This window comes from Podarcis pityusensis, assembly GCF_964106645.2.
Source record: "Podarcis pityusensis genome assembly, chromosome: 9".
Lineage (NCBI taxonomy): Eukaryota > Metazoa > Chordata > Lepidosauria > Squamata > Lacertidae > Podarcis > Podarcis pityusensis.
In genome coordinates, this window is record NC_138034.1 from 42,495,217 (window position 1) to 42,520,605 (window position 25,389).

At 41.5% G+C, this 25,389-nt stretch overlaps 1 protein-coding gene and 2 long non-coding RNA genes across 3 annotated transcripts in view; 1 reads left to right on the top strand and 2 right to left on the bottom strand.

Annotated features, from left to right (window-relative positions):
* LOC308485914 overlaps positions 1-1,106 on the bottom strand; it is a 33,365-nt gene extending 32,259 nt beyond the window's left edge. Inside the window, exon 1 of the long non-coding RNA XR_013990855.1 lies at positions 804-1,106. This is a non-coding gene — a long non-coding RNA (uncharacterized lncRNA). The remainder of the gene's footprint in view (positions 1-803) is intronic.
* Positions 1,107-1,178: 72 nt separating this feature from the next.
* On the top strand, positions 1,179-17,038 carry SETD7 (SET domain containing 7, histone lysine methyltransferase). Its single transcript, XM_081022038.1, has 8 exons — positions 1,179-1,517; positions 8,154-8,283; positions 9,690-9,891; positions 11,427-11,616; positions 12,429-12,510; positions 13,221-13,338; positions 14,173-14,330; positions 15,471-17,038. The coding sequence occupies exons 1-8, from the start codon at positions 1,478-1,480 to the stop codon at positions 15,649-15,651; spliced, it is 1,101 nt and encodes a 366-aa protein (XP_080878164.1). The 5' UTR covers positions 1,179-1,477; the 3' UTR covers positions 15,652-17,038.
* Positions 17,019-21,912, bottom strand: LOC308485893. The gene is made up of 2 exons (XR_013990825.1): positions 20,029-21,912; positions 17,019-19,651 (listed from the first exon to the last, which is right to left on the bottom strand). It is a non-coding gene; the product is annotated as an uncharacterized lncRNA (long non-coding RNA).
* Between the last annotated feature and the right edge of the window lie 3,477 nt (positions 21,913-25,389).

Consider the following 25,389-nt stretch of genomic DNA (forward strand, 5'->3'; position numbering starts at 1 on the left):
TGATTTTGCTGTACATATTGATCCACTGGCTATACATTTCCTCTGTAACATCAAATGTTTGCCACAATAAGAGCCAAAGTACTGTGCTAGGAGGAGAGCTGGAATGACCTAGAAAGACATCTTTAAAGACCTTTTGCTCCCAGCCAGAAACAACGTGTAAAGCCAGAAGCTTCTCGTGTAGTTGGCCAGTTATTTTTTTAGAGGACACCTAGTCTGGCCTGTGCTTGAAGACCTCCAAGAAGGGGGACATGCAAACACTCTTCAAATCGCATTCAATATTATTTTGTTTCTTGGTATGTCTATATCCTAGCTTGTGTTTTTATATGTGTGTGTGTGTGTGTGTTTATACACACACAGAGAGAGACAGACAGACACAGTGACACTGGTACCAGATACATCATAAAGGTACTTCCATCAGTTTATACAATATAATGAACAGCCTTATATTGTATAGTATAATGAATGTGCAGATCTGACCTTTATGCTTGCGATACAAGGCTCCATTCAGAAGCACCCTATGAAAACCGGGCTCCAGTTTATTACTTCTTTCTCACTTCGAGGGTGAATCTACGTGGCTATTGATTTATATACAGTACCTCTAAATTGGCTCGTTCGCTTCGCCAGTTACCGTGCAATCCTAGACAAGTTGGGGGGGGGGGGTTGTGTGTGTTTGTGCTTTTTTATCATGTATTTTACCATGTGGCGTTTTTGTGTTGTGAACCGCCCTGAGACCTGCTGATGAAAGGCGCTATGCAAATTTGATAAAATAAAATACTCAGAAGACAGCACCACTGAGTGCTTACCCAATGGGGCTTAGTCCCAGGAAAGCGGCTCTAAGAACGGGCGCCTCGGCCCATGAGGCGCTTCCTTCCGGCTCCTCTCCGGCGTGTTTCTGCTCGCGGGCCGCGGCAGCTGGAGTGTGCGCGCGCCTTTCCGCGCACGCCGCCATCCCGCTGCGCTGCGTGGCGCAACCTAGTCCTTAGTGAAGCCCTTCTTTCCCGCCCCGAGTTTCCTTCCCGCGCGTGGATACCAGGGAGACTCTAAGCAGCGGCGGCGGCGGCGAGGCTGGACCCTCGTGCTCCGCGAGCGTTTGGTTGCGCGCGCTACCGCGGAGGGCCGGGTGCGTCGTGCGCCCGCCTCGCCTGTTCCCCCTGCTGCTGCGCCGGCAGCGGCGGCGGGCCCTGCTTTTGGGGCTGCGCGGGGAGCTGTCAGTCAGAGAGCAGCCCCAGCCCAGGGTGATGTCAGCGGATCAGCTGCTCTATAACAAAGCGCCGAGCGCCGAGCGTGGGGAGACGAGCAAGCGGGCGGCGACGCAGGCACTGGCGGCTTGCTAGGGCGCGCTGCGCGGTGGCGGCCCCTCGCTCGCCTTCGTGGGCTCTCGGGGGGACACGGCGGCAGCCAGCCGCCCTCTTCGGCCGAGTGCCGGGACGCGAGCAGGGCCAGCCGAGCCAAGGAAGTTGTCTCTCCGCGCTGAGCCATGGACAGTGACGAGGAGACGCTGGAAGAGACCGTCGAGGGTAACTGCGTCCCTTAGGCCTGAGGGGAGGGAGCGAGGGAGGGGAGGCGGGCACGGCGTCTTGGGGCAGGGGCGAGGGAGAGCCGGGACGGGCGTCTCCGAGGCGCCTTTTTGCGCTGGGGCTTCGCGCATCTCCGCGTCGTGACTGTTCCGAGGAGCCCTTTCCGCCGCCGCCGCCGCCGCCTTTCGTGGGGGCAAATATGGTGCCTTTCTTGCCGCCTTCTTTCTCCCGCTTTTGTTGCGGTGGTTTGGCGAGCTGGTTCCTGTTCTCCTTCGTGGGACACGAGGGAGCGGGGAGACCTCGGGAGGAGGAGGAGAGCAAGCGCGCGAGGCAGGCTGCCGTGAGCCCGGAGCTTGGAAGTTGGCCGGAGGCGCGTGGCTCGGCCTCGGCTGCAGCTTTGAGGGAAGCCAATCGCGCGAAGAAGCGCGGAGCGAGCTGCCCTCCCAAATAAGCTCAGACAGAAATAGCTGCCCCATCCCGGTCTGCAAGCGCTTGTGCTCTTCCTCTTCCTCTTCCTCCAGGAGATGCGTGATAGGTGCGGAGAGAGCATGTCAGATCTTTATGTTGTTACCAAGTTTTATTAGAATCACTGGGACTCTTTATTCTAAGATGGGGAGGAGACCTGTGGTCTTCCAGATGTTGTAGGACACCAGCTCTCCTAAGCAGCAGCCCACAGGAATGATGGGAGTTGTAGTTCGATAACATTTGGAGGGCTACAGGTTCCTCACTCCTAGGTAAATGTGTGGTTGAGGGGCCAGTGGGGATCTTTCCACAATTTGACCGAGTGTTGAAAATATGTAAATGCTTGCGCAACCTTTCTCTGTTCTAAGGATAATAATTAAATCATTCATTCATTGTGTTTCACCACAAGGGTTTTAAGTCCACTTGCATCCGTGCAACAAAAGGATACAGAAAAGTACATGCAATAAAACCCAAGCCTACTCTAAAGACACATAAGTATCTAAAAAGTTAAGATATTCAGCCACTTGTACCACTATAATATTAAAAACAACAAACTGGGTGAAAAACAACCCCACCCCTGCAGGAGATGAGAAAACATCAACAATAAAATGCCTGGGAGTAAATAATAGTTTTTGCCTGCCTCTGATAATATGACCATCTTAGTTCCAAGTGGGCCTTCCTAGGGAGAGCATTGAATAAATAGGGGAGTCACTACTGAGAAGACCCTCTAACAGTTTCTGTATTCCTGCAAGGGGACACTTGCAGAAAGGCCTCCAGACAGACTCATATGGGTAGAGATGTTCTGCAAGGTCCTGAGCCTTGAATTCAGCCCAGAAGCCAGTGCAGTCATGCCAGAACCAATGTTATATATGTTTGGTTCCTATTAATAATCTAGCAGCATTTTCTGCACCAGCTGAAACCGTCTTTCAAAGTCAGGCCCACCTATAATGCATTCTAGCAATGTAATTACAATTTGCATTGTCAAAAATGTTTTCAGCAACCACAAAGGCTTAATGAAAGTTGAGCTTTTTCATGATGCTATCATTGCTTGATTTATTGATCTGGGGCTTTATGAAATGTGAAAAGATGCATGGCTAAAATGGCAAGGCTTGACAAGCTTTAGTGCCCTGGTTTCTTAATTTCCTGCTTTTTGCCCATTCAATAATATTATAGTTCCACATCTATGAAAAATATTAAAATGTGTATCACTTGGAAATTGTTAGAAAGGGTAGATAGATGTTTGGGGTTTTTTCCCCTTTAATCTTTCTGGACAGTGGCATAGTTTTTCAACTCTGGATATTTGTCTTTGAACACTACTCCTGGAAATAGTATTGTGTTGTGTCCATAGATTTTGGTCCTGAAAGGATCCAAGTAGTTCTAGTGGGGCATGTAGAATCAATGCAGTGTATTGTATGGATTGCTTCACTCTTGGCGTGCAAATGAGCAGCTATGTTGTAAACCTGGCACTATTAAATTTGGAAATTATAGTGGTGTTGGCGGCCAGAGATTTTCTCTTTAGTCCAGCGTGAAGTATGCTTGGCTGCCGCTGACTTAATTCCTATGTTGACTACATTTAAATGATCACTTAAATTCCAAGGAGTAACTCAATTCATTATTGAATTCTGCCCTTAGTTATGTGTAAATTCCATTGAAACCTATGCGGGGATTGCCTGTGCATGGTTTGTGGGTGGGACTGCAGCTGTATTTTGAAGCATTTTTTTTCCTATGAAAAAAATAAATGCTGTGAAAATGAGCTCTATTGTTCTCTAACAAATAAAAGCAGAACAGAGCTGCTTGAACAATTGTACTGGGGTTACAGTCATCTGTGCAAGCTAAGGCAGAGGTTCTGCCTATAGGAGGGATTTGGTAGAAGAAATAGGGGCCAGAAAGCAAAATGAGCAGCACTGAAGCTGAAACTCAATTTTGATTTATAATATTTACCAATTTGAAATTATATTTCCACTCCAGATCCTTGTGGCAAACTTTAGGATAGAAATTGTGGGATACTGTATTGAGTGCTGGTGATCTAAAAACATAGTGATTGGAGCTGTGGAAAGATGTTGTCTTTTGTAAATATTTAATTATTTGTGTTTCAAGCACTTACACATGAATACAGAAAGTAAAGGTAACCATATTGGCCCATTAGAAAAATCCCTAAAGCCCTATTAGGACAATACTTGTATTAGTATGATGACATTTCTCCCTAACAGGAGAAATGTCATCCCTAACAGGATTTCTCCCTAACAGGAATTTTATAATTTCAAGTATTATAGTAATATGTAGCTTATCAGGTGCTTGCTTCAACAACTTACATATAAAATATGTCATAATATATATATATGTTTTGAGCATTCTTTCTGTAGTGTAGATCTGAACCTTGGGATCATTGACTAATTTGGGAATCCTTAACATTTCCATTTGGTTTGGACCCTGGCAGCTCCTCCTTGTCCTCTATTCTTGCCAGGAGAGCTTTATTAGTCAACAGGATTTGATTCAGAAGTGCAACAAAATTGCAGAAGTGACAGCAGAGTTGGAAATGTGGAAGGGTTGATGGGCAGTTGGGTGTATTGAAAGTGTCCTGGTAAGAAACCTGATACTGGCCTTACAACAGGTGGGGCAGAAGGAGAAATTATTTCAAATGTGTGCATGCCTGTGCATCCCCCTACCCCATACACAAATCTCTGTCGGCAAGTCAATGCAGTGTTGGCTTATTCAAGCTGGATTCAGGCTCCCCCCCCCCCCCCCGGTGGTATAATAGACACTTATGCAACCTCTGTTCATTTTTTAAAAATCTAAATGGTGGGCCAAAATAAAATAATTATGCAAGTCATGGGAAATGATGCCTTTGTGACATCACCAAGACTCTTAAAATCAGTTGTGTCTTTTTAGTTCAGAAACCAAGTGGCCCTAAGTTGCCCATATCAGAGTGAATTTTGTTTTTCTGTGACCCTATCCAACTCTTAAAGATTGCCATTCCACCCACCCTACCCCATCATTTCACCTCTCAAAACACTCTTTTTTTTGCAGCTGCAGTTTTAAGCTGGGAAAGGGAAGCTTCCATTTGTGAGAATTTATATATGTATTTATGTGTGTAAGTGAGCTTCTTAATTACTAATGATTCAAAACCATTTTGAGCTATTGTAGAGCCCCAGCCTTCAACATGAACAGCAGTATATCTGCCTATGGTGGTGGTATAGCATTGCAGTAGTGCTGGTGTGCAACAGGTTTTAGGACGTTACACTAGTGTAATTAATGACAAAGTGTGTCCTAAGCACTCTGCTCCTTCTGCTACTGCAGAAGACTTTAGGAGTGTGTGTGCGTGTGTGTGTGTGTGTGTGTGTGTGTGTGTGTTTTGAGAACAAACATAATTTACTGAATTTCATTGGCTGTAATAAGAAAAATAATAATGTTGTTTCTGAATGTTCAATTCACCACACTTTCCTCTTGCTGCAAACATAGAATTCAGTTATTTCCTTCTCGGGTAGGAAATACATTCTGGTGTTTGTATAGTTCAACAGTGAGTATCATTATTTGCAGAGATGAGATTAAAACAGCAGAATGACAGTCATGGCTGTTTGGGCTCACTCATCCCTAGTTTATCAGTGCAGCTTGCGTCAGTCTCTACACCTTGACATGGAAGTGTCATTTGATTGCCTGCAGGCCCCTTTGTTCTCATCCACCCAGCTTGTTACTATCTTGTATCTGTTATGATCTTGAGTTCCAGAGGCTTTAAGCAAAATCTGATCAAGGTTTCGAATTTGCTCCTTAACTAAGGCTATATACCCATTAACTTAAAAGTTTTCAATCACTCCTTTCCTCCCTCTCAATCTCTCTCCCTTCTTGCTCCCATGCCATGGCCACTTTTGCTGTGCAATCTTCCTTCTGAGATGTACACACCAGCTTAGCTGCAGCATTAATAAAGCATACAGCAGTATTTCTCAATAAACTATAGCATGGAGACAGATTGTGGCCATCTGCACATGAGTTCAGACACCAGTGGTGAGATCACAGTGGTTCCAGAGTAAACGATAATGTGTACACAGCGTAAGAGGCTGGCTCCAAGCCTGCTAAAAAGCAAAATGGAAAAACAATTCAGTGGTCTGAACGAGACTGTGTGGAACAAATGTCAAATTCGGTTCAGCCACTGCAGACTGATATAAAGTTACAAGTGAGCTTTGCCTGAGGACTGACAATTACACAATTTATGCTTTCTTGGATGGCTTGTGCGACCCATTCCTACAGATCAGCCAAGTACCAGTACTGGAGTCCCCGTAAGAGTCTTCTAAAACAGCCTGTGCTTTTGCTGTCTGTCACAAACTGTGAAGACAGATATTTGAACACATGTAAAAATGCTCGAAGCTTGATTGGTTCTTATTTCTTCTCCTCAAGAACGTTAACCATTTCATGAGCAAACAGTTGTCTCAAGTATGAGAAGCATATAGGATACATGTGGATCAAAACACATTCCTCACACGTATCCCAAGTTTTATGGTGCTGCAGGTTGGGGTTAGGGTTTCTGGTTTTGTATGACCAGGCTGTGCACTGGGGAAGGACATCTAATAAACACTGCAGCAGCTCCTTAGCAAAACTACCTGTAGTTCTCCTCACTGTAGTGCATTTGCTAGTGCAAAGGATGACAGCTGGTCTCTAAGTAGAACTGATGGAGTCTCCTGCTGCAGCTTCATGAAACAGCTGTTGCCAGATGAGATAAGGGAGATGTGATGGATTTGGCCCCTCACCAGGGCGACAGAGTAGCCCTACATCCCTTCCTTCTGCTGCAGACTGATGGCATGGCCCATACAGGCTATGGAATTTCCTGTAGTCAAGGAAACTATGTCAGGCATGACTTTGAGTTATAGCTGGCGCTAAATAATGATGGGAGTTGACTCATCACATATAACCAGGCCAAGTTGCTGGTGCAGAGGGAGACAGCCTAACATCTGGTTGGTTGCAACAATTTAGGGACTAGTGGCTTAGCTCAGTGGGTTAGAGCATGGTGCTGATAATGCCAAGATTGCAGGTTCGATCCCCATATGGGACAGTTGCATTGCAGAGGGTTGGACTAGATGATCCTCAGGGTCCCTTCCAACTCTAGAATTCTATGGTTCTATGAGGTGATGGTGACGTTTAGGGGCACCTTGAGTGTGAGGGTGATGTAACCAGTGCTGATGGTTCTTTATCAGGTGTTGAGGTTGTGCAGTACCACACATGTTATTCTTTAAATATTTGTTTGTTTGTTTGTTTGTTTGTTTTCAATGATACAACAAATATAAAATCAAAACAGAAGACATGTGTTATGATTCTGCAATTGGGAGTGAGTGGATGGAAGTAGTTCTATACCCTTCAGGGTGAAAACCTGCTCTAGTATAGATCTGGACCCTTCTCAGGTGAGAGATGGGAGAAGAGAATTAGATAGTCCCATGGGAGTGGGGCATGAGGTCATGAGTGCTTCAGACATTAGGAGTGTATTTTATATATGTGCTTGGCAGTGACCCTTTGTATGTGAGTTGTGATATTATTGTTGGGTATGAGTGGTTTTCGTATACGTGGTAATGTTTGAGGTAGTGAATTTTGTGTGAAATGGCTGGTGAGTGGACTTGGACAAATGATTGTATATGCATTGTGGTGTTTGGAATTTTACATTATACTGCTTTGTAACACTCTGATTTTATTTATTTCCATACTGCATTATGTTTCTGTATATGTACATTCTTCATGTATTTTGTTTTGTGAATTTGACATGGTTCTATTGTACTGTACTTGGTGTGTCGGTGTGTGAATAGGTTCTTGAAGCTTCCCAGCTATTCAGAACGCTGGCTGGCTAGTTCTTAGGGCAATTGCACAACTGTTCTTCAGCCCCCACATCCAGAATAGTGTTTTAAGTTCAGAAGGGGAAGGACAAAGAAACAATTAAGTTAATAAATATGCTGGCTATCTGAAAACAAGGTTTCTTAAAAGGGAGTAGTTTGGCCAAAGCATGCAGGGTAAGGGCAGTAATCCATGCTGATGTCTGAGGCAGGATTGTGCAGCAGTAGAGGAACAGAGGCTGTGTTAGGAGTCGGAGCTTGTGCTAAAGCAGAAAACCCCACATCCAATCCACATGAAGGTACATCTGCATGAACTCTTGCAGTATCATTGTCTTGGTCTCACTGGCCTCTTTTCAATTTTTATTAGGTGCACTCGATGATGATGGGATGCCGCACGGGTTCTGTACGGTCACATACTCCTCCACAGACAGATTTGAGGGAAACTTTGTGCATGGAGAGAAGAATGGCCGTGGAAAGTTCTTCTTCTTTGATGGAAGGTAGGCATTCTTTGGGGTATGGCTTTTTGTTTGCTTAATACTTCAAATATTTTTATAACTTTGTGGGGGTTTTTCTAGACTATGGTTGTGAAAATAATACAAAGTTAATACATCTGCTACCACACCTTACCCTTGCAGTTCATTCTGCTAATGCTGTTTGAGTAGAGCAAGAAGGGAGAGACACTGAAAGGGAGGGGGGGAAAGCTGTTCTAAATTTCTCCCTCTTCCATTCCTCAGCTGCCTCATTAGAGCCCTGAAACATTCCATAGTTCCCGCAATGTATTTCACTCCTGGTACCATGTGTTGTCTTCAACACAAAGCTCCATGTCCAGTATAGTAATTATATGTACAGCATTCATCAACGAATGTAACCTTCTCTAACTGAGCAAGATAACTGACAGGCTTGCTCTTAAGGTGCTAGTCACCTTAAACATACAGTAATAGCATGGGGTGTGCACACAAGGGAGACTGCAGAACAGGAGAGAGGATGAAGTCTGGAAATGGGGGTAATCTGTGTGCAAGGGACAGTTCAGAAAAGTAAGGTGGTGGTGGAGGTAGAAAGGGAGTGATGGTGAAAATGGGGGTGCAAGAAAGGAGGAAGCAGGTAGCATTGGAATGGGGTTGAATATGAAAGAGTCTGAAGAATAGCAGGGGATAGTGACTTCATAATTGGGCAGAAGGTAAAAAGAGTGCTTAGCAATACAATGTATGGGAGATGTATAATATGAGGTTATCGGGAGGTTGTGTGCAAAGGAGGGTGCACAAGAGAAGGGGGAGGCATAGGCATGGGGGTGAAGGTTAAAACAGGGGGACAAGGGGGATTTCATTAAAGAAGAGAGAAGTGGTATCAGAAAGGGGGTTGGGGAGAGGGGAAATCAAGCTTAATAGCTGCATGGGGTGGGAAGGGGAAGCGCTAAAGTGTTAATGTGGGGGGAATGGCAGGTAGGTTGGTAAGCAGAGCAAGCAGGGGTTTAGCCTCCAGTAAAACATTTTTTAAAAACCAAATTAAAAAGCAACACACATTTTAAACACTTCCATAAACAGATTAAGAGCAATGATCTACAAGTATAGAAAGCCAGTGACAGTAAAACTTGAGATGTTAAAGGCTGCCCAGAAAAGAAATGTTTTCAACTTGTGATGAAAATGAACCAGAGAGGAAGCCTGACAGATCTCCATGGGTACAGAATGCTAGAGTCACTGGGCCACTACCAAGAAGGTCCTGTTGCTCACTTACCTGAGATGATGGTACAGAGAGCAAAGTGGCTGAGGCTGATGTTGAAGCCCAAGCAGTTCTGCATTGTGGGGAGAGTGTCCTTAAGGTAATGAGACATTTTTACTTTGAGAACATTTCGTAAAATAAACTAGATATTATTGATCCCTGTGCCCTACCCTTTTCTCGTTACCAGCACATTAGAAGGCTATTATGTGGATGATGCTCTGCAAGGCCAGGGTGTATATACATATGAAGATGGAGGGGCTCTTCATGGCACTTACGTAGATGGAGAACTAAATGGGCCAGCCCAGGAATATGATGCTGATGGGCGACTGATATTCAAAGGGCAATACAAAGATAATATTCGATGTGGGATTTGTTGGATATACTACCCTGTAAGTACATTGGACTTTTTCAAATACACAAGGTGGGAAATGAGTTATAAACCTAAATGGGGAGGTGTGGCAGCCAAGTAGGGGATGAAGTGATATCTGACACATGGGGAAGACAAATCCTGTTGCGTTGCTGAGAGAGGCAGCTGGGCTGCATAACTTCCACCTGCAAAGGAGAGCAAAGGGTTGTGATTTGTCAGCCTGCCAGAATCCTAGCAATCCTTTTCACACTTGTGGTGGTTGTGGCTTCTCATAATTTGGATGCAGATGCAGCATGGTAAGATACATTTGCCTTCCACAAGTTGCCGCTGTGTGCAAACTGTGTACATGAGAGTAAAATGCACCATGTGCCTTTCTCAGCCATATGCATCTTTTTAAAGATTTAAGTCAAACCTGTGGGGGGCTTTGTGGGTTTTACTTTCCATTCTAAGAGAGGTGCTTTTCTTCATAAATACTTTGCTGAACATAGTTCTCTACTGTCTTTAATTTAGAACCATTATAGCAGGATTGCTTCTGGCTTTCACAAATGAATAGTTCTATTCAGGCCACTCAAGCTAGTGACACTTTGCCTAAATAAATACTGAATAGTAACTATGTACATGCTTTAGACATCAGTCTGCTGTAACAAAATGTTCTGAACTCGGAAGCCAGAAAAAAGGATTCAGTGTGCTTTTAAACATCTATATTTTTGCTGTCCTCCCCAGCCCCCCAAAGGAGGGAGGTCAAGGTGACTTCTGTGTAAAATGTGTGTTTATAAATATCAGCATTTAACTGGATAATCTTGGGAAGTTAAAAATATATATATAACTTAATAGGCATGACTAGAGATGCAAAGAACCTGTTCAGAGAAGTGTCTGTTCTGTGCTTTTCAATAAAATAGTGAACAGGCTGTCACAATCTTGGAGATGAAGCTGTAATGGATCTCCAACAAGGCTCTTAGGATTTTTATCTTTGGTTCACAAAACCCAAAAAAAACATTTCCTCTGCAAGTTATTTATTTATCCATCTATCTGTTTATGGATTGAAGAGCTAAAGAATACTGTTCAGTTATTTTACTTGGTTTATGGTTAATTTGGCTGCAATTTGTTTGGAAGAGTCCTCACCCCCTTTTTTTTGTAGAAATACCCTGGATTTATACAGGGCTTTGTTATAGCAGAACTGGATTGCTGGAATAAACACAACTCACTGAGATCTGTACAGGGTAGCAAAAGATAAGAGTCAGCAGGAAGTGAGGTTTAAAGAACCTAAGCTGCAGCTGGTACCTATGAAACAAAAATATTATAGATAGATGTATTTTGATTAGCACAGTTGTTACTTTTGGGGGGTATCCATCTAAATTATACCTGGAGTAGACTCATTGACATGATTAGCTTTGGTCCATTAATTTCAATGGGTCTTCTCTGAGAAAAAGTTAGTTGGATGCAGTGCAATATCTGTGTTGCTATTGAAAGGTTTCAAAAATGTGTGTGCACACATAAACATTTCCCTCTTAAAAAGGTGCAGCATTTATTGTACCAATATTAATGCTTCTCATTCAGGATGGTGGACATCTGGTTGGAGAAGTTAATGAAGAGGGAGAGATGACTGGCGAGAAGATAGCCTATGTGTACCCTGATGGGAAGATGGCCTATTATGGACACTTCATAGATGGTGAAATGTTGGAAGCAAAGCTGGCAACTCTTGTATCCGTAGAAGAGGGGAAGCCACAATTTGAAGTGCTGCCAGGCAGTAAGTTCTCCTTGATGTGCAAAATGGTGTTGTGTAGCATGGCTTCCACACACCATTTTGAAGATAACTTTGAGCAAACGATGCTTTCAGTTTTTTCTTTTTTCACATTGCTCCAGTTTTGTTCTTGTGCCAATGCCCTCCACTCTGCAAGATAGAATTACTAAAATTAGAGCTGCCATGGTGTGTTGACAAAATGGATTGGAGCGGGTTGTACACTCCGAGCCAGAAGAAATATAAGGGATGGTAGTTTAGGGTTGCTTCACATTACATTTTGAATTTGGACCTGGTATGCAAAGTATAAATACCATATATCAGTTGAGACACATTTTACTTTCCACTTCCTTTGGTAAAAGGTAATGAAATTGGGTCCCAGGTCTATATCAATTGCTGCTGCTTTTGATTTTGTTAAGGAAAAGTGTTGGTGATAATATGCACTGACCACACATCGTTGATGTGGGGTGCATGCATTTTTAACTTGGTTTTACATATTCAGGGGGGAAATATAATGTTAAAGCACTGTTGGGAAACGTTATTTCTAGCATGTATAAACCTGAACTCATATTTGTTACAAAGGTGACTGAATACTGCTTGCAGTTTTGAGGAGAAATGAAAATGGTGAAAAAAATTTATGCAGAGCACTGTTTTATTATATAGTAGACAGACCTAAATACAATATCTTTGCTGTCTTGTTTTAAAAACTTAATTTCCTTATGGTGTGTTGAATGCATAACACTTTAATAAGAGAGAGACCTGCATCTTCATCTTGATTGTCCGTTAATTTGTGTACTTTTTTTGTTTTGCTTTGTTTTTAGGCCCAGTATACAGTTTTGATAAATCTACTTCATCTTGCATTTCTACAAATGCACTTCTTCCTGATCCTTATGAATCGGAGAGGTAGAATAATTTATGTGTATCATTTTGCCCCCTTTCTTAAATATTTGCAAAGAAACAATTTAGTTGTTCTGCTTTGCATTTTAAGACAGCATTCAGCAACACTTTATTCCTTTGAATTGCAAACAGAACTACTTGTGTGCAAATGACATCATATTAGCTCATTAATTTGATGGTTATCTTGCATGAGCTTAATTGAATTGAAATGTTTTCCTAAAAACATGAATTGGTATGAAAAATCTGTAACTATTAGGAGGAAACTTATATATTTCTTCTAAAAGTGATTTTTAAATGAATTTTTAAGTACAGTAGTGAAAAACTGTGATACTGTACTAAAGTATTTCTTTGTTTAATATATCTCTCAGTGGCTACAAATAACTGTTTCTCCACCCACCCCCCGCCCAAAAAACATTGCAATACTTTTCTTTGGCTGTTCAGAAGATGATCTTCAATGTACATAATCAGGATTTGGCAGAGACAGAAACTTGATGGGACTCTGCATTTTGTTGGACAAAGCGCTGATACACTTTTCCTTTTTTCTAAACACAGAGACTTTGTCACATTTGACACCTGTGCTAGTATTTCTTCCCATGGCCCAAAATTAATGATCTTAAATTTTCATAAACTAATAAAATAGTTTTCTAAAAATATTAGTGTATTACAGAGTAGTAATAATGACACTGTACCTTCTTTTTACTCTTTCCTTTCATCAGGGTATATGTAGATGCATCTCTCATTTCCAGCGCAGGAGAAGGGTTATTTACTAAAGTATCTGCTGAGGCTGGCACAGTTATGTCCTTTTACAATGGCGTACGAATTACACACCAGGAGGTAAAGTGAAGTGAGAACTTTTCATTGCTACTTCTGAAACACCTCCTTTTTGGAAACATTTTTGTTGCTTGTTCACCTTGTTATTTCAAAAATGCTTCAGTATTCATCAGGATTAGGTAAAAAAAAGTGTCATATAATGCATGGTCAAGGATCCTGTAGTCATTATGGGATCTCACAAGTATTTGAACATCCAAAGGTTCTCTACAGAGAATTGTCTTGTTAAAAGTGTATCTTGCTTCTCAGTTTCCTTAATATCAGTCCAGCAAGCCTTAGAAAATTAAGGATGATTTTGTTTACTCGATTACAGATTTCAGTAGGTATGCCACAAGTCTGCTGTAAAACTGATTTTTATTGTGTAGAGGTAATGAAGCAGAAAGGGCAAGAAGTTAAGGCAACTTACTATGGTCAGGACTATTGGAGTGGCATGTTTTCCTTCTCTTAAATTTGTTTCCTAATAGAGTACAGTGGTACCTCTGGTTGCAAACGGGATCCATTCCAGAGGCCCATTCGCAACCTGAAAGGAACGCAACCTGCGTTTGCGCACGCGCAGGTCGCAATTCACAGCTTCTGCGCATGCACATGGCGTCATTTTGCGCGTCTGTGCAAGCGGTGAAACCCAGAAGTAACGCTTTCTGGTACTTCCGGGTTGCCGTGGGATGCAACCTGAAAAGATTTAACCCGAAACGTCTTTAACCTGAAGTATGACTGTACTTGCAAGCGTGATTGAATACCACTGGTCTCTCTCCTTTAAAGCATATAACACAAGAAAAATCTGCATTGTATCTTCAGTCTGACAAAAACACAAAGTTGACACTGCAACAATGTCTGTTTTAGGTGGATGGCAGGGACTGGGCTCTGAATGGAAACACAATATCCCTCGATGACGAAACAGTCATAGATGTACCGGAACCCTACAACCACGCAGCCAAATACTGTGCCTCATTGGGGCACAAGGCAAATCATTCTTTCACACCAAATAGTGTCTATGACTCGTAAGTATTAAACTTGTGCTTTATGAAGGTGCTGCTTTTCAGGTGTCAGAACTGTATCTGCCAATGCGATAGCAGATGATATCAAAGGATCACTGCAACCACAGCACTATATCAAGTGGGTGGGAAAAACTGGTGAAAAATACAGTTGAAAGCAAGGGAAGCATTCCTGGAAAATGGCACTTATCCATCATGCTCTGAGTCAGGGGTGGCTAGCCCTGACAACCGACTCCTGAAGATTTTTTGGGGCCCTCCTCCTAAAAAAACCTACCAAATTTGTCTTTTTTTTTTTTTATTAAATGGTTTTTAACCGAATTTAATGAATGAAGATAAATTACTTTAAATGGTGTAGAATTGCTGTTGGGAGACCCTTTTGGAAGGCAGACTCATTAACTGCGCCCAGTTGTGTGCTTTGTTCGTGCCCACGTTAACATGTGACTCCCGAGGGTTGATAATAGGTGAATACAACTCTCTGTCCAGAAAAGGTTAGGCACCCCTTATCTAAGTGGAAAGTCCTGCATGAGCCACAAACATTTTGCTCGGACGTAGGTGGCAGGATCTTTCGTTGAAGAAGATGCTGAGGTGTATCTTCATAGTTTTGCCTTTGTGCTCAGCGGTGGCCCTACTATGAGTCAAGAGAGCTGTTTCCACTGACCTCTGTTCTTAGTCCCATCCACTCTCCTGTGTTATCCACTGTGGACGGACTGCTTAACTGTAACTTTTTCCAAAACTTTGGTTGTTGCTATTTAACAATATTTTGCTGCTGGCTAAATATCTCTATTTGGTTTTTTGTCGTTGAAATACACTGCAGACGTCTGATCTCCCTGGAGACCAAGAGATGTGACGATAGACTGCTCTGCCTCCTTTCTTTCAGCAAATGTTTTGTGCCACTGAGGAAGTGGCAATTCTCTATTGATTTGTTTTGGATGTTGTATGTGATGCCAATGAAGGTTTTACGATATGAATATTTTGCTGCAGAAAAAAAAGTAGTCAGCGACACTCCTATAGTGTTCTCTGGTAGTGCTGCGTCACCTACATCTAAAAAACACACTGGATATATGTAAAGCTTTCAAGAAAATGAATACATCGTTTGGGCTTGCTGAGTTTCCTTTTTCTGACTGTGTATGCTTCCTTCCTTTCTAGGTTTGTTCATCCTCGTTTTGGGTTGATTAAATGTATCCGCACTATTAGGGCTGTTGAGAAGGATGAAGAATTAACAGTGGCTTATGGATACGACCACAATCCCATTGGACAAAATGGGCCGGAAGCTCCAGGCTGGTATCAGGTGGAACTGAAAGCCTTCCAGGCTACTCAGAAGAAGTGACAAACGTACAGTGTCCCTCCTCACAATGGATCTATGCACTACCCTTGATACTGATACTGAAAACCAGGACAGCCAGGGTTTGTCTATGGCTGTCCTGCAACCCTTCACTCCGTGCCAGAGAGGGTTTATTTTCCCTAATAACAAGTTTTAACCTTTAAGTTCAAGCAATTTTTAAAAACTTAGCTAGTGTTGTAAAAAACTATTCAATATGCCATACAAATCAGTGTGATTATTTGGCAACCATTCTGTATCATATGCAAAGTTGCCAAATTCTAGGAAGGGGGGGGGGGATAGGGTGTTTGGAGTCCTCCCTCCCCCACCAAAAAAATACCTAGTAGTTATTGTGCAGCTGCATTTTGTACACATGCCATTTTGTGATGGTAATAGAACTGTGCTGTTTTTCATATTCTAGAAAAGGAGCATAATTTTTGCTCTCAAAAAACCTTTGAGAATATTGCTTTAGAACAATTTCTATCTTTGGTGCACAGAAGGCTGTCCTTTGTAGATTCCCTCTCTCTTAACACTGTCATTTCACTAAAAGACAAATACTTTTAGGAGACTGCACAGAGGTCTAAACAGTAATGTGGGTTTTTATGGCTCTGCGGACAAACTGTTTTAAGAAATGTGCCTATGAAAACCAGAGCTAGTATGATTTTAATTATGATGTTCGCACCTGGGTAATTTCTAGATGACTTTTTTAAATATAAAGTTGAAATGTGAAAGAGTAATTTATAAAGATATGCTGATGATTATAATCAGCATAAAAATAAGTGAATCAAGGTTGTACCATGAGGTTTTTTTGCTTGCTAAACTTTTTTCCTTTTCTTTTTCACCCCCTTTCCTGTCTCTAAATGGTTGGGTGGGAATCCATCAGGGTAGATTTATTTTGATACATAGGTAAACAAAGAACTGGAAGAAAATGAGTAATTTAAAGGTTAATAGCAAAAACCCCAATTTCTGCTGTAGAACATGTCATGTCAAATAGCTTTTTGGAAATTAGAAAATAAATACATTTTATAATTCTTAACTAGCATTTAACTGTGATCGGTGACACAATATTATAATGAAAGAAAAGAGCTTTCAAGGCTCTGCAGGTCAGCTGCAATACTGACACTTACCTTTTAAAACAGATTTATCAGTATCTGCAGTGTTAGTGGATCACTTGCTTTAAAATGCTTGTAACTAGAAAAATGTGCACATACTCCTATGGGGGGAAATGGCTCTCAGGCTGCAGTCTTGTGGCTATTTATCTGGGAGTAAGCCTTGTTGTACTCAGTGCAGCTTACTTTTGAGTAGACATATATTGGATTACACTTTTAGTTTCTCCTATGGGAAAATTTCCTTGTGTATGTTTGTTACCTGCACACTGAACATCCGCTTATAGAGAGAGGGGGAAAGAACGGGAAGCACCAAATACAAGAGAAGAAAAGGCAAGCCTCAAAATTGCAATGAAAATGTATAAAATAAAATAGTAAATTGCACATTGGTAGAAACCTTTCTCAGAGGGTCTAGTAAGTTTTTCCTTACCAAACTAAACAAGGATGGTTTCCTCCAAAATGTTTTGGGCAATTTACTAAGTTTGACTGTTTTTTAGATTTGTTTTCTAAATGAGTAAATCAAAAGCAGTTTATGTGATTTCATAGCAAAAGAGCAGTGAATGGAAGCTTTGGTGGCACTCCCAACTTTTTACTCTATAGAATGTATTTTTTAGCTCCCTCAATTATAGCAAATAGCTAACACAGATGAGATTTGATTGGCTCAGCTGGGCTTTTTGAGGCTGAACTGATCCTCACTTATAGAAGTGAACTGAAAAAAGGCTGAAATGTTCTAATGCTGCTTCTACAAATTGGTGCAAACAGAAGAGGAAAAGTCTGTTTTGCAACTGCACAAGCACTTAAGCACAACACCAATTGCTGTTAGTAGATAAATACTATTCAAGTTGATAGACCACTATTTGGGTATTGTTTCAGTGAAATTAGTCCATCTGAGAGGAGGCGTGGTCTATTTGTAATATCCTTCCTGAGTTTGCCTGCATGGAGTTTCTTTTGAAATACTACTTTGAGAGAGCCCCATTGAGCTCACTTGCTTCTGAATAAACATGCTTAGGAGCACAGTGCATATGCTGTCTGTTAAGATGCAGAAATGCTAGAAAGATTCCTCCTGGATATTCTTACTGATTTACTATTCTAGTAGTGAAGAAATGTTTTCTGTTATGTGCTCCTGAACTCTGCATGTCTACAATGCACTCTGTGGTCTATTTAGATAGGGATGTGTTCCGGCTAATTTTCACTTCATGATTTTTGGTATTGCTTGTGATTTTTATTTTAATTCTTCAGAAGCAGTTTGCTGTTCATGCGAAGTGCTAACACTTAAGCCGAGCACTTTCTTCCTGGTAAAAAGAGAGTTCCTTTCTAGGAGATGTGACTATTGAGCTAGAACAGCCTTCCCCAGCCCTGTGCTCTTCAGATGGTTTTGATTGCAACTCCCATCATTTCTGACCATTAGCCAAACTGGCTGGGGCTGAAGGGAGCTGTGGTCCAACAACATCTGAGGTTACCAGTTTGTTGAAAGCTCTGCTAAAGAATCTGCATGGTCACTTAAGGTGAGGGATGGGGATAATTCTGGAAAGCTCCATTTGGTTCACATTTCATTTTTAAAAACCATTTTTAAAAGTTGTGAAGAGAGTTAGAGTACTTTGGAAAACTCTGCTGATACTTGTTAAAGCAATGTGACTCTGTAGACATAAACCACATTTAACTAATAATCATCATTGCATTTAAAAAAACCGTATAGGGAAGTAAATTCTGCAGCTGTCTTGCCAGCTTCATTGCCTGTTTTGAGAAATAGGAAATATTGGCTGATAAGTTAAGCTGAAACTGCTCTGCGGCAAGTTGAAACCCCCCCCCCCACATATTTTTGTGTGAAATTGTTGTTTTTCTGCTTTATGGCAGCCTTTTGGATACTTGACAACTGTTGTTGAGCTTCCTTCTCCGCTGGCTTTAACCTTTTGTCTTAATGCAAGGCTTAGTCATACATTGATGCATACATATGAGAATCCTATTCAGAGAGGTCTTGCCCTTTCTGTGGTTTGTGCGCAGTCTAACTTTGCATTCAGAAAAATGACGAATTTATTAATGTTACTTCTAGAGAAAACCCACCTCACAAAACACATGGTTTGACAATATTGGCAATAATAGCACTTAGAGAAAGGACAAAAATAATTATTTGAATTAATGCTTGCCTTTTTAAATCTGAAGAGCAAGACAAGTGTTTACTCTCTGGTGCTTCATGTGGCTTGGATTCTCACTCTCTTGTGTTTGAATCGGCACAATACTTTTCCAAAACAGGACACACGGAAGTTGTTTGTTTTGCTGATCTTCCTGTAGTTGTGGTGACTTTCTAAGAAGAATTGCTTTGCTGTCTCATCCAGCATTGTGTTCTCTTAACAGTGGCCAAACTTGACTATAGTTGTGTTTGTTGGAGGTGTAAAGTTTGATGGTATTTGTCAATATCCAATCACAAAAAATAGATTCTTGCACTTGTACTTACAATAACTGTTGAAGAAAATGGTAGCAGCCATTTTTATCTTCATTGTTTGTGTTTTGCAGTAAACGGAGCAAGGAGCAGGGGGGAGATGGCTAGTTTATCATTTTTCAGACCTCCTGCCCTCAAAGAATCCTGCCTTGTGCCTTTGCCAATCACAATGGTGAGGTGGCGGCGGCGGCTGCTGCTGCTGCTGCTGCTGCACAGGAGAAAAATGTAGCCAGCAAAGTGCATGTGTGTGTGTTTGTTTCTGGGTGGACTGTTTTTGTGAATGCACCAAATTGCAAAAAGGTAGCACAGAACGTCCAGGGTTGTGGATTGGGAGGGGCATCTGTTAGACCCCTGAAATGAATCATGTTCTTCACTTTTTTAAAACAGAGGGAGAGAAATATCAACTACTGTCTTGTAAGTGCATCGTATTCTATCAACCTTATGAATTAGGGGGTGGGAAGTTAGCCTACGAGGGACGCGGGTGGCGCTGTGGGTAAAACCTCAGCGCCTAGGACTTGCCGATCGTCAGGTCGGCGGTTCGAATCCCCGCAGCGGGGTGCGCTCCCGTCGTTCGGTCCCAGCGCCTGCCAACCTAGCAGTTCGAAAGCACCCCCGGGTGCAAGTAGATAAATAGGGACTGCTTACTAGCGGGAAGGTAAACGGCGTTTCTGTGTGCTGCACTGGCTCGCCAGAGCAGCTTTGTCACGCTGGCCACGTGACCCGGAAGTGTCTGCGGACAGCGCTGGCCCCCGGCCTCTTAAGTGAGATGCGCGCACAACCCTAGAGTCGGACACGACTGGCCCGTACGGGCAGGGGTACCTTTACCTTTACCTTTAAGTTAGCCTACAGAAGTAAAACTGAGAAAATATGCTAGAACTAGGTTTGGAAAACCAAGTCCAAGGCAACTTACTGGGTTTCAATATAGAACACAATCATCTTCTTCTTGCCTGCAGACTTTTCTCCTGCAAGTGATCAGAAATTCTGTATGGAATATGTACAGGGAGCTACCTGCATGTTGAGGAAAGTCAGTTCAAAGTGAGTGGGCATAGAATTAATCTAAATGTTGTGATGCTTCACATGAATGAAGTTAAACATGGTAATTTTTCTCACAGTTGATAACTTATGTCCTTATATGTGCTTGAGGGTAGCAGCTGCTATAGGTTTTTTTTGTTATTTTTCACATATTGATTGGGGGAAGAGAGCACTTGAGTGAACTCTACCCTTTGCTTTACAGACTGTGACTTGGTATCTCCTGTGACTTCTACCAAGAAATTTCTATGCACACCATCTACTGCATTCAGAAGATTTTGCCTAGATAGTTCCTACTGCTCCTAATGGAATAGTGTGTGTTTCTATTTTAGGATCTTAGAATTCAGAATATTTTGTTACACCCATAAAAAGTCCTGTAGCAAGCACCAATAATCATTTTTTTAATGGCTGCTGTTGTCTGTTCCAAACATATTATTAACATACAAGATGGAAACATCATCTTTGCTTCCCAATAACCATGGTTATCTTCCGCTTTTGTCTCCTGACACAGAGGTTTCTGAACTTAATCTAGTTAAGAAGTATTCTGAACTGGCAGTGAACTAACCAGGAGCAAGACTTTGGGGTCGAAGCAGATAGCTCAGTAACAGTAGTGATCCAGTGTACAGCAGCTGTGGGGGGAAAGTGAGTTCCATGGTAGAGATAATAAGAGAAAGGAGTTAAAATAAAACTGCTAATATCATAATGCTGTTCTACATATTTGTGGTGTGAACACACTTGAAATACTATGTACATTTCTGGCTGTGTTGCCTCAAAAGGAACACTGTAGAGGTGGAAGAGGTTTTGAAAAAGGGAACCTCCCCTGTGAGGAAAGATTACACCCTTGGGGCTTTTTTTAGTTTAGAGAACAGGCCAATAATGGGGACAAACAAAAATGAGGTGTATTCGATTATGCATGGCTTAGAGAAAGTGGATAGGGAGCTTTTCTTTCTTGTAATCCTAGAACCAGGGGCCATCCAGTGAAGCTGGAACTTTGAAGATTCAATACAGACAGGACTTCTTCAAAGAGCATATAGTTAAACTATGGAATTGCCTCGCACTAGATGTAGAGGTGGCCATTAACTTCTATGGCATTAAAAGGGGATTAGACAAATTCATGAAGGATAAGGCTATCAATGGCTGCTAGTCACAATGGCTGTGTTCTGCCTGTCCTGTCAGAGGCAACGTGCTTCCTCCCATGTATGTGATCTCAAAGGCATCTGATTGGCCACTATGAGAACAGGATGTTGGATTAGTTATACCTTTGGTCTGATCCAGCAACTCTCTGTTTACGTTCTTACGTAGATAGCTAAGGACTGCAGCCAAGCTTGCTTTGTTCACCAAACCCACCTACATCCCCATCAGACCCCCTCGCCAGGGGTGTCAACTTGAATAAAATATTGGGAGGCCCACATAAGCCCTGCCAGTGTGGTGTAGTGGTTAAGAGCGGTAGACTCGTTATTTGGGGAACCAGGTTCGTGTCTCCGCTCCTCCACATGCAGCTGCTGGGTGACCTTGGGCTAGTCACACTTTTCTGAAGTCTCTCAGCCCCACTCACCTCACAGAGTGTTTGTTGTGGGGGAGAAAGGGAAAAGAGAATGTTAGCCGCTTTGAGACTCCTTCGGGTAGTCATAAAGCGGGATATCAAATCCAAACTCCTCTTCTTCTTCTGCCCCACGTAATCAATCACATGACATGGTGTGTGCAGTAAATAATTGAGTTGGCTCCTATGCTTCTCACCAAAGCCACCCACTGCTTCCCCCTAGACCTTGCCAAATCACAACTCGCCAAAACTCCCCAACTCACCTGGACCACTCACTCACTTCCCTCAACAACCTCCCTCCATTGGCCAGCAGCGGGGAGGAAAGAAAGGCACTTCTTTGTCCCCTTAACTGCTTCCAGTCTGCTGTGGGAAGCATGAGAAAGAAGCCTGTTTGCTGCCCCCCCCCCAGCCTTGCCACTTGCTAGGCCATCTGCTGGTTGGCCTGCTTCGACCTCTGGTTCCCTCCCTCTCACCCTCTGATGCAGCTGCAATGGCTATCGTGCTGTAGTTTGCAGTGGCCCCTGGCTGTAACCAATCAAACTGCAGTGCGACGACATTCTTCTATTTTTATTGTACATATAGCTAGGTACAAAGCCCATGTTTTGCCAACTTCCTCACTGGTCACCCGGTCCCAAGCTAGTACCATATGGCAATTGTACAAAGTGTTGATTATTCTGAATAAGATGGGAAATTAGTCTTTAATGGAAATACCCAGGCAAGCTAAACTTAGTCTGTGCATTCTTCATTGCCTGTCACTGATCTGGTGAAATCAGTCTTTGGTAATAGGTTAATAACTAGGTTTTCCCCTTTTACTGATTATGCTTCTTTGCAAACTTTCTCCCCCTCCTCCCAAAAACTAAAATGTGCTCAAGCCACTTGCAGTCGAGCACTGAAAACTGGATGTCATTGTCACCAGGAAGGTAGAATTGTGCAATAATATTTTAATCTTTGTGTCCATGGTAAATTGGCCCTAGCTATGTTAAAAGCAATAGTACTGTTGTTTGGAAAAGATAACTTACTATCTGAAGAACATGCTTGCATAAATTAAAGATTTTGAACATTAGAATTTCTGCAGCATTATAATTTTTAATCAAAAACCAAAATGAGCATACAGTAATTTTAAAAACTGCTATGTGGAGGTGTGGGTGGGCTGTGATTTTATCAGTTTAAAAGCAATGAAATATCCAAGCCATAAAATCATGTGCAGGAAGATGGGTTTGTTTTTTGTGTTTTTGTGTTGCTTTTTTAACTGTACAAGTATATATATCATAGCTGTATGCACATTATTTTTATGGAAGTGAAGACTTACACTAGTAACTTTATTTTAAAAAAGCACAGTGTAGAAGTTTAAACAAGCAGATTGAACATTTTAAAATACATTTAAATTTAAGCAGAATTTATCTTACAATAAAGGAGGCATCAAGGTGATAAGGCACATATATAAAGCTTTTGCATTTTTATCATCAAATGTTAATAAAGTATATGGACACCCCTGACTCTTATAAACTCTGCTTCCTATTATTTAACATCCAATGTCAACAGTAAGTGAAACAATATTTGTTGGGGTGCCAGAAGGCAAAGAGAAGGCAAATAAAAAGGTCAAGTTCTGCAGGATTGTAGTGTTACAGCCGGCTTCAGGTATGCAGCCATTTTGGAAAATGCATGGATTCTAAGATGGCATTGCAAACCTCCTAGTCTTTTCTTCTGTTTTGATTCAAAAGTTTTAGTATTGCATATGAGAAGGTATATTGGCTTTTGATTTTGAGGTTCATGAGGTTCATTTGTGAGCAGTTTTAACATATTTTATTACTGGTGTTTAATATACTTGTTGATTACATAATCCTCCAAGGAAAATAATGCAAAGGACACCAAATTAGTTTATTCTGGAAATTGTCATAAGGAACAACTTATACAGACGAGAGTTCTTCAACCATCAGTCCTTGGATGCTATTGGGCAACAGCTCCCATCATACCCAGGCAGCTTAGCCAATGGTCAGTGATATGGAAGCTGTAGACCAAAACATCTGGGGACTCAAGTGTGATGAAGACTTAGATAGACCACATTAGGAGTAAGAAGGTGAGGATTTACCATGCCTCAGAGACAGGAACCAATGAAAAGTCATTACTGAATAATTATGAGAACCCTAAAATGATTCCCATTTCTTTTGGAAGCTATTTGGAAAACTGGGATCAAGTATAGAATATGTGAGTAGTGATAATCACTATTATACACAGTAACTTAGTAAAATCTTTAACTTTTCCAGTGTTTGTAATTTGTATGATTATGACTATTAAAAAGGTAATTGCTCATTTTAATAAGCCAGCCTTCTCAGCTTGGTGCCTTTTAGTTGTTTTGGAATAAAACTTCCATTAATTTCAATTTGTTTCTAATGTTTCTTTCTAATAGTTACTTTTTAATTGCTCTTCATAAATCACTTAGAAATTTTATTTGGGTAAGTGGTGTATAAATTTTGTTTAAAAAATAAATCTGCCTCAGCCAGCACAGCCATTATAGTGGAAAACATTTGGGGAAGCTTGTAATAGGCCATTGTATATTTCCTTGGTGGTATTACATGATTTTAGTTTGTTCTCTTGAGATATGTCTTGCTGGAAGTCAGTCATATGGCTTGGAATTTGAGATTTTTCTGTACAAATTCAATGCAATCTTTCTGCAGGAAACATAAGTATGTAAGTTTCAGAACTTAGTTTTAAAGGGATTTTCGACTTGTACTCCCTGTATATGAACAGGAGATTTCTCTGGAATATTAGCAATGTTAGCTGCCATAGGGTTAAATGTTGAATGACAGTTTTGTTACAGTTTCCCAGTGTTTTATGGGTATTCAAATGCTGTGCAGACACCAGACTATAGATTCTTGTTGTTGTTAAAATGTATGTTCATTCTTCCCATAAAAGTGAGTTTTTAATGTCAAAGTTATGGGGTGATTTAGATATTTTTGCTAACACTTCAGTAGTAGATTCCCATATATTATGATTGTATATCCTATGTCAGGATCCAAATGATGGCAGTTTGTGCTTCCTTACAAATAATGCTAATAATACATATAATTTGGGTTATATTATAGCTCAGAATTTGAAAATGCTGATGTGCCATCTTGAGACATTTATTGGCAAAACTTGCAAAAATCATGGTGGAGTGGGGAAAATTCTACAAAGAAGTCTGGAGCACAAATATGCATTGAAGTAAAACGGTAAGCTGGAAGGAACAAGTTAAAGGAACTTGGACACAAAAGGAAGTTAATAAGCAGCATTCAATTTTGGCAAACTCTCATGAGAGTCAACGCCACACTTGCCTAAAAAAATCCGCAATAGTTTATCATGTTGGTCCTTCCAGTTTGTTGTGCCAAAGAACTTGCAGAATTTGAGGACTTCCACAAAGAGGAGTTATTTCAGCTACTTGGAATGTAGATTGCGTTGTAATAACTACTGTGGACGATGGTGTTCAGGTAGCAAGAATGCACAGCCTTCGCTTGTGGAGCGACTTGCATAGGTGATGAAGGAGCAGGCAAATTCAGCAGCAACAGTTCTTTAGCTGAGGGACATTAGTAGCATATGGTTTCAACATTTGCAATATGTACAGTGAATGCCAATGCAGCTGTCCTATAGCTGTAACACAC

Bases quoted from the DNA above. Each gene is read 5' to 3' on its own strand.
- SETD7 (XM_081022038.1), top strand. From the start codon at position 1,478: ATGGACAGTGACGAGGAGACGCTGGAAGAGACCGTCGAGG. The intron at 13,339-14,172 runs GTAAAGTGAAGT...TGTCTGTTTTAG, and splicing joins TACGAATTACACACCAGGAG to GTGGATGGCAGGGACTGGGC. The intron at 14,331-15,470 runs GTAAGTATTAAA...CTTCCTTTCTAG, and splicing joins CCAAATAGTGTCTATGACTC to GTTTGTTCATCCTCGTTTTG.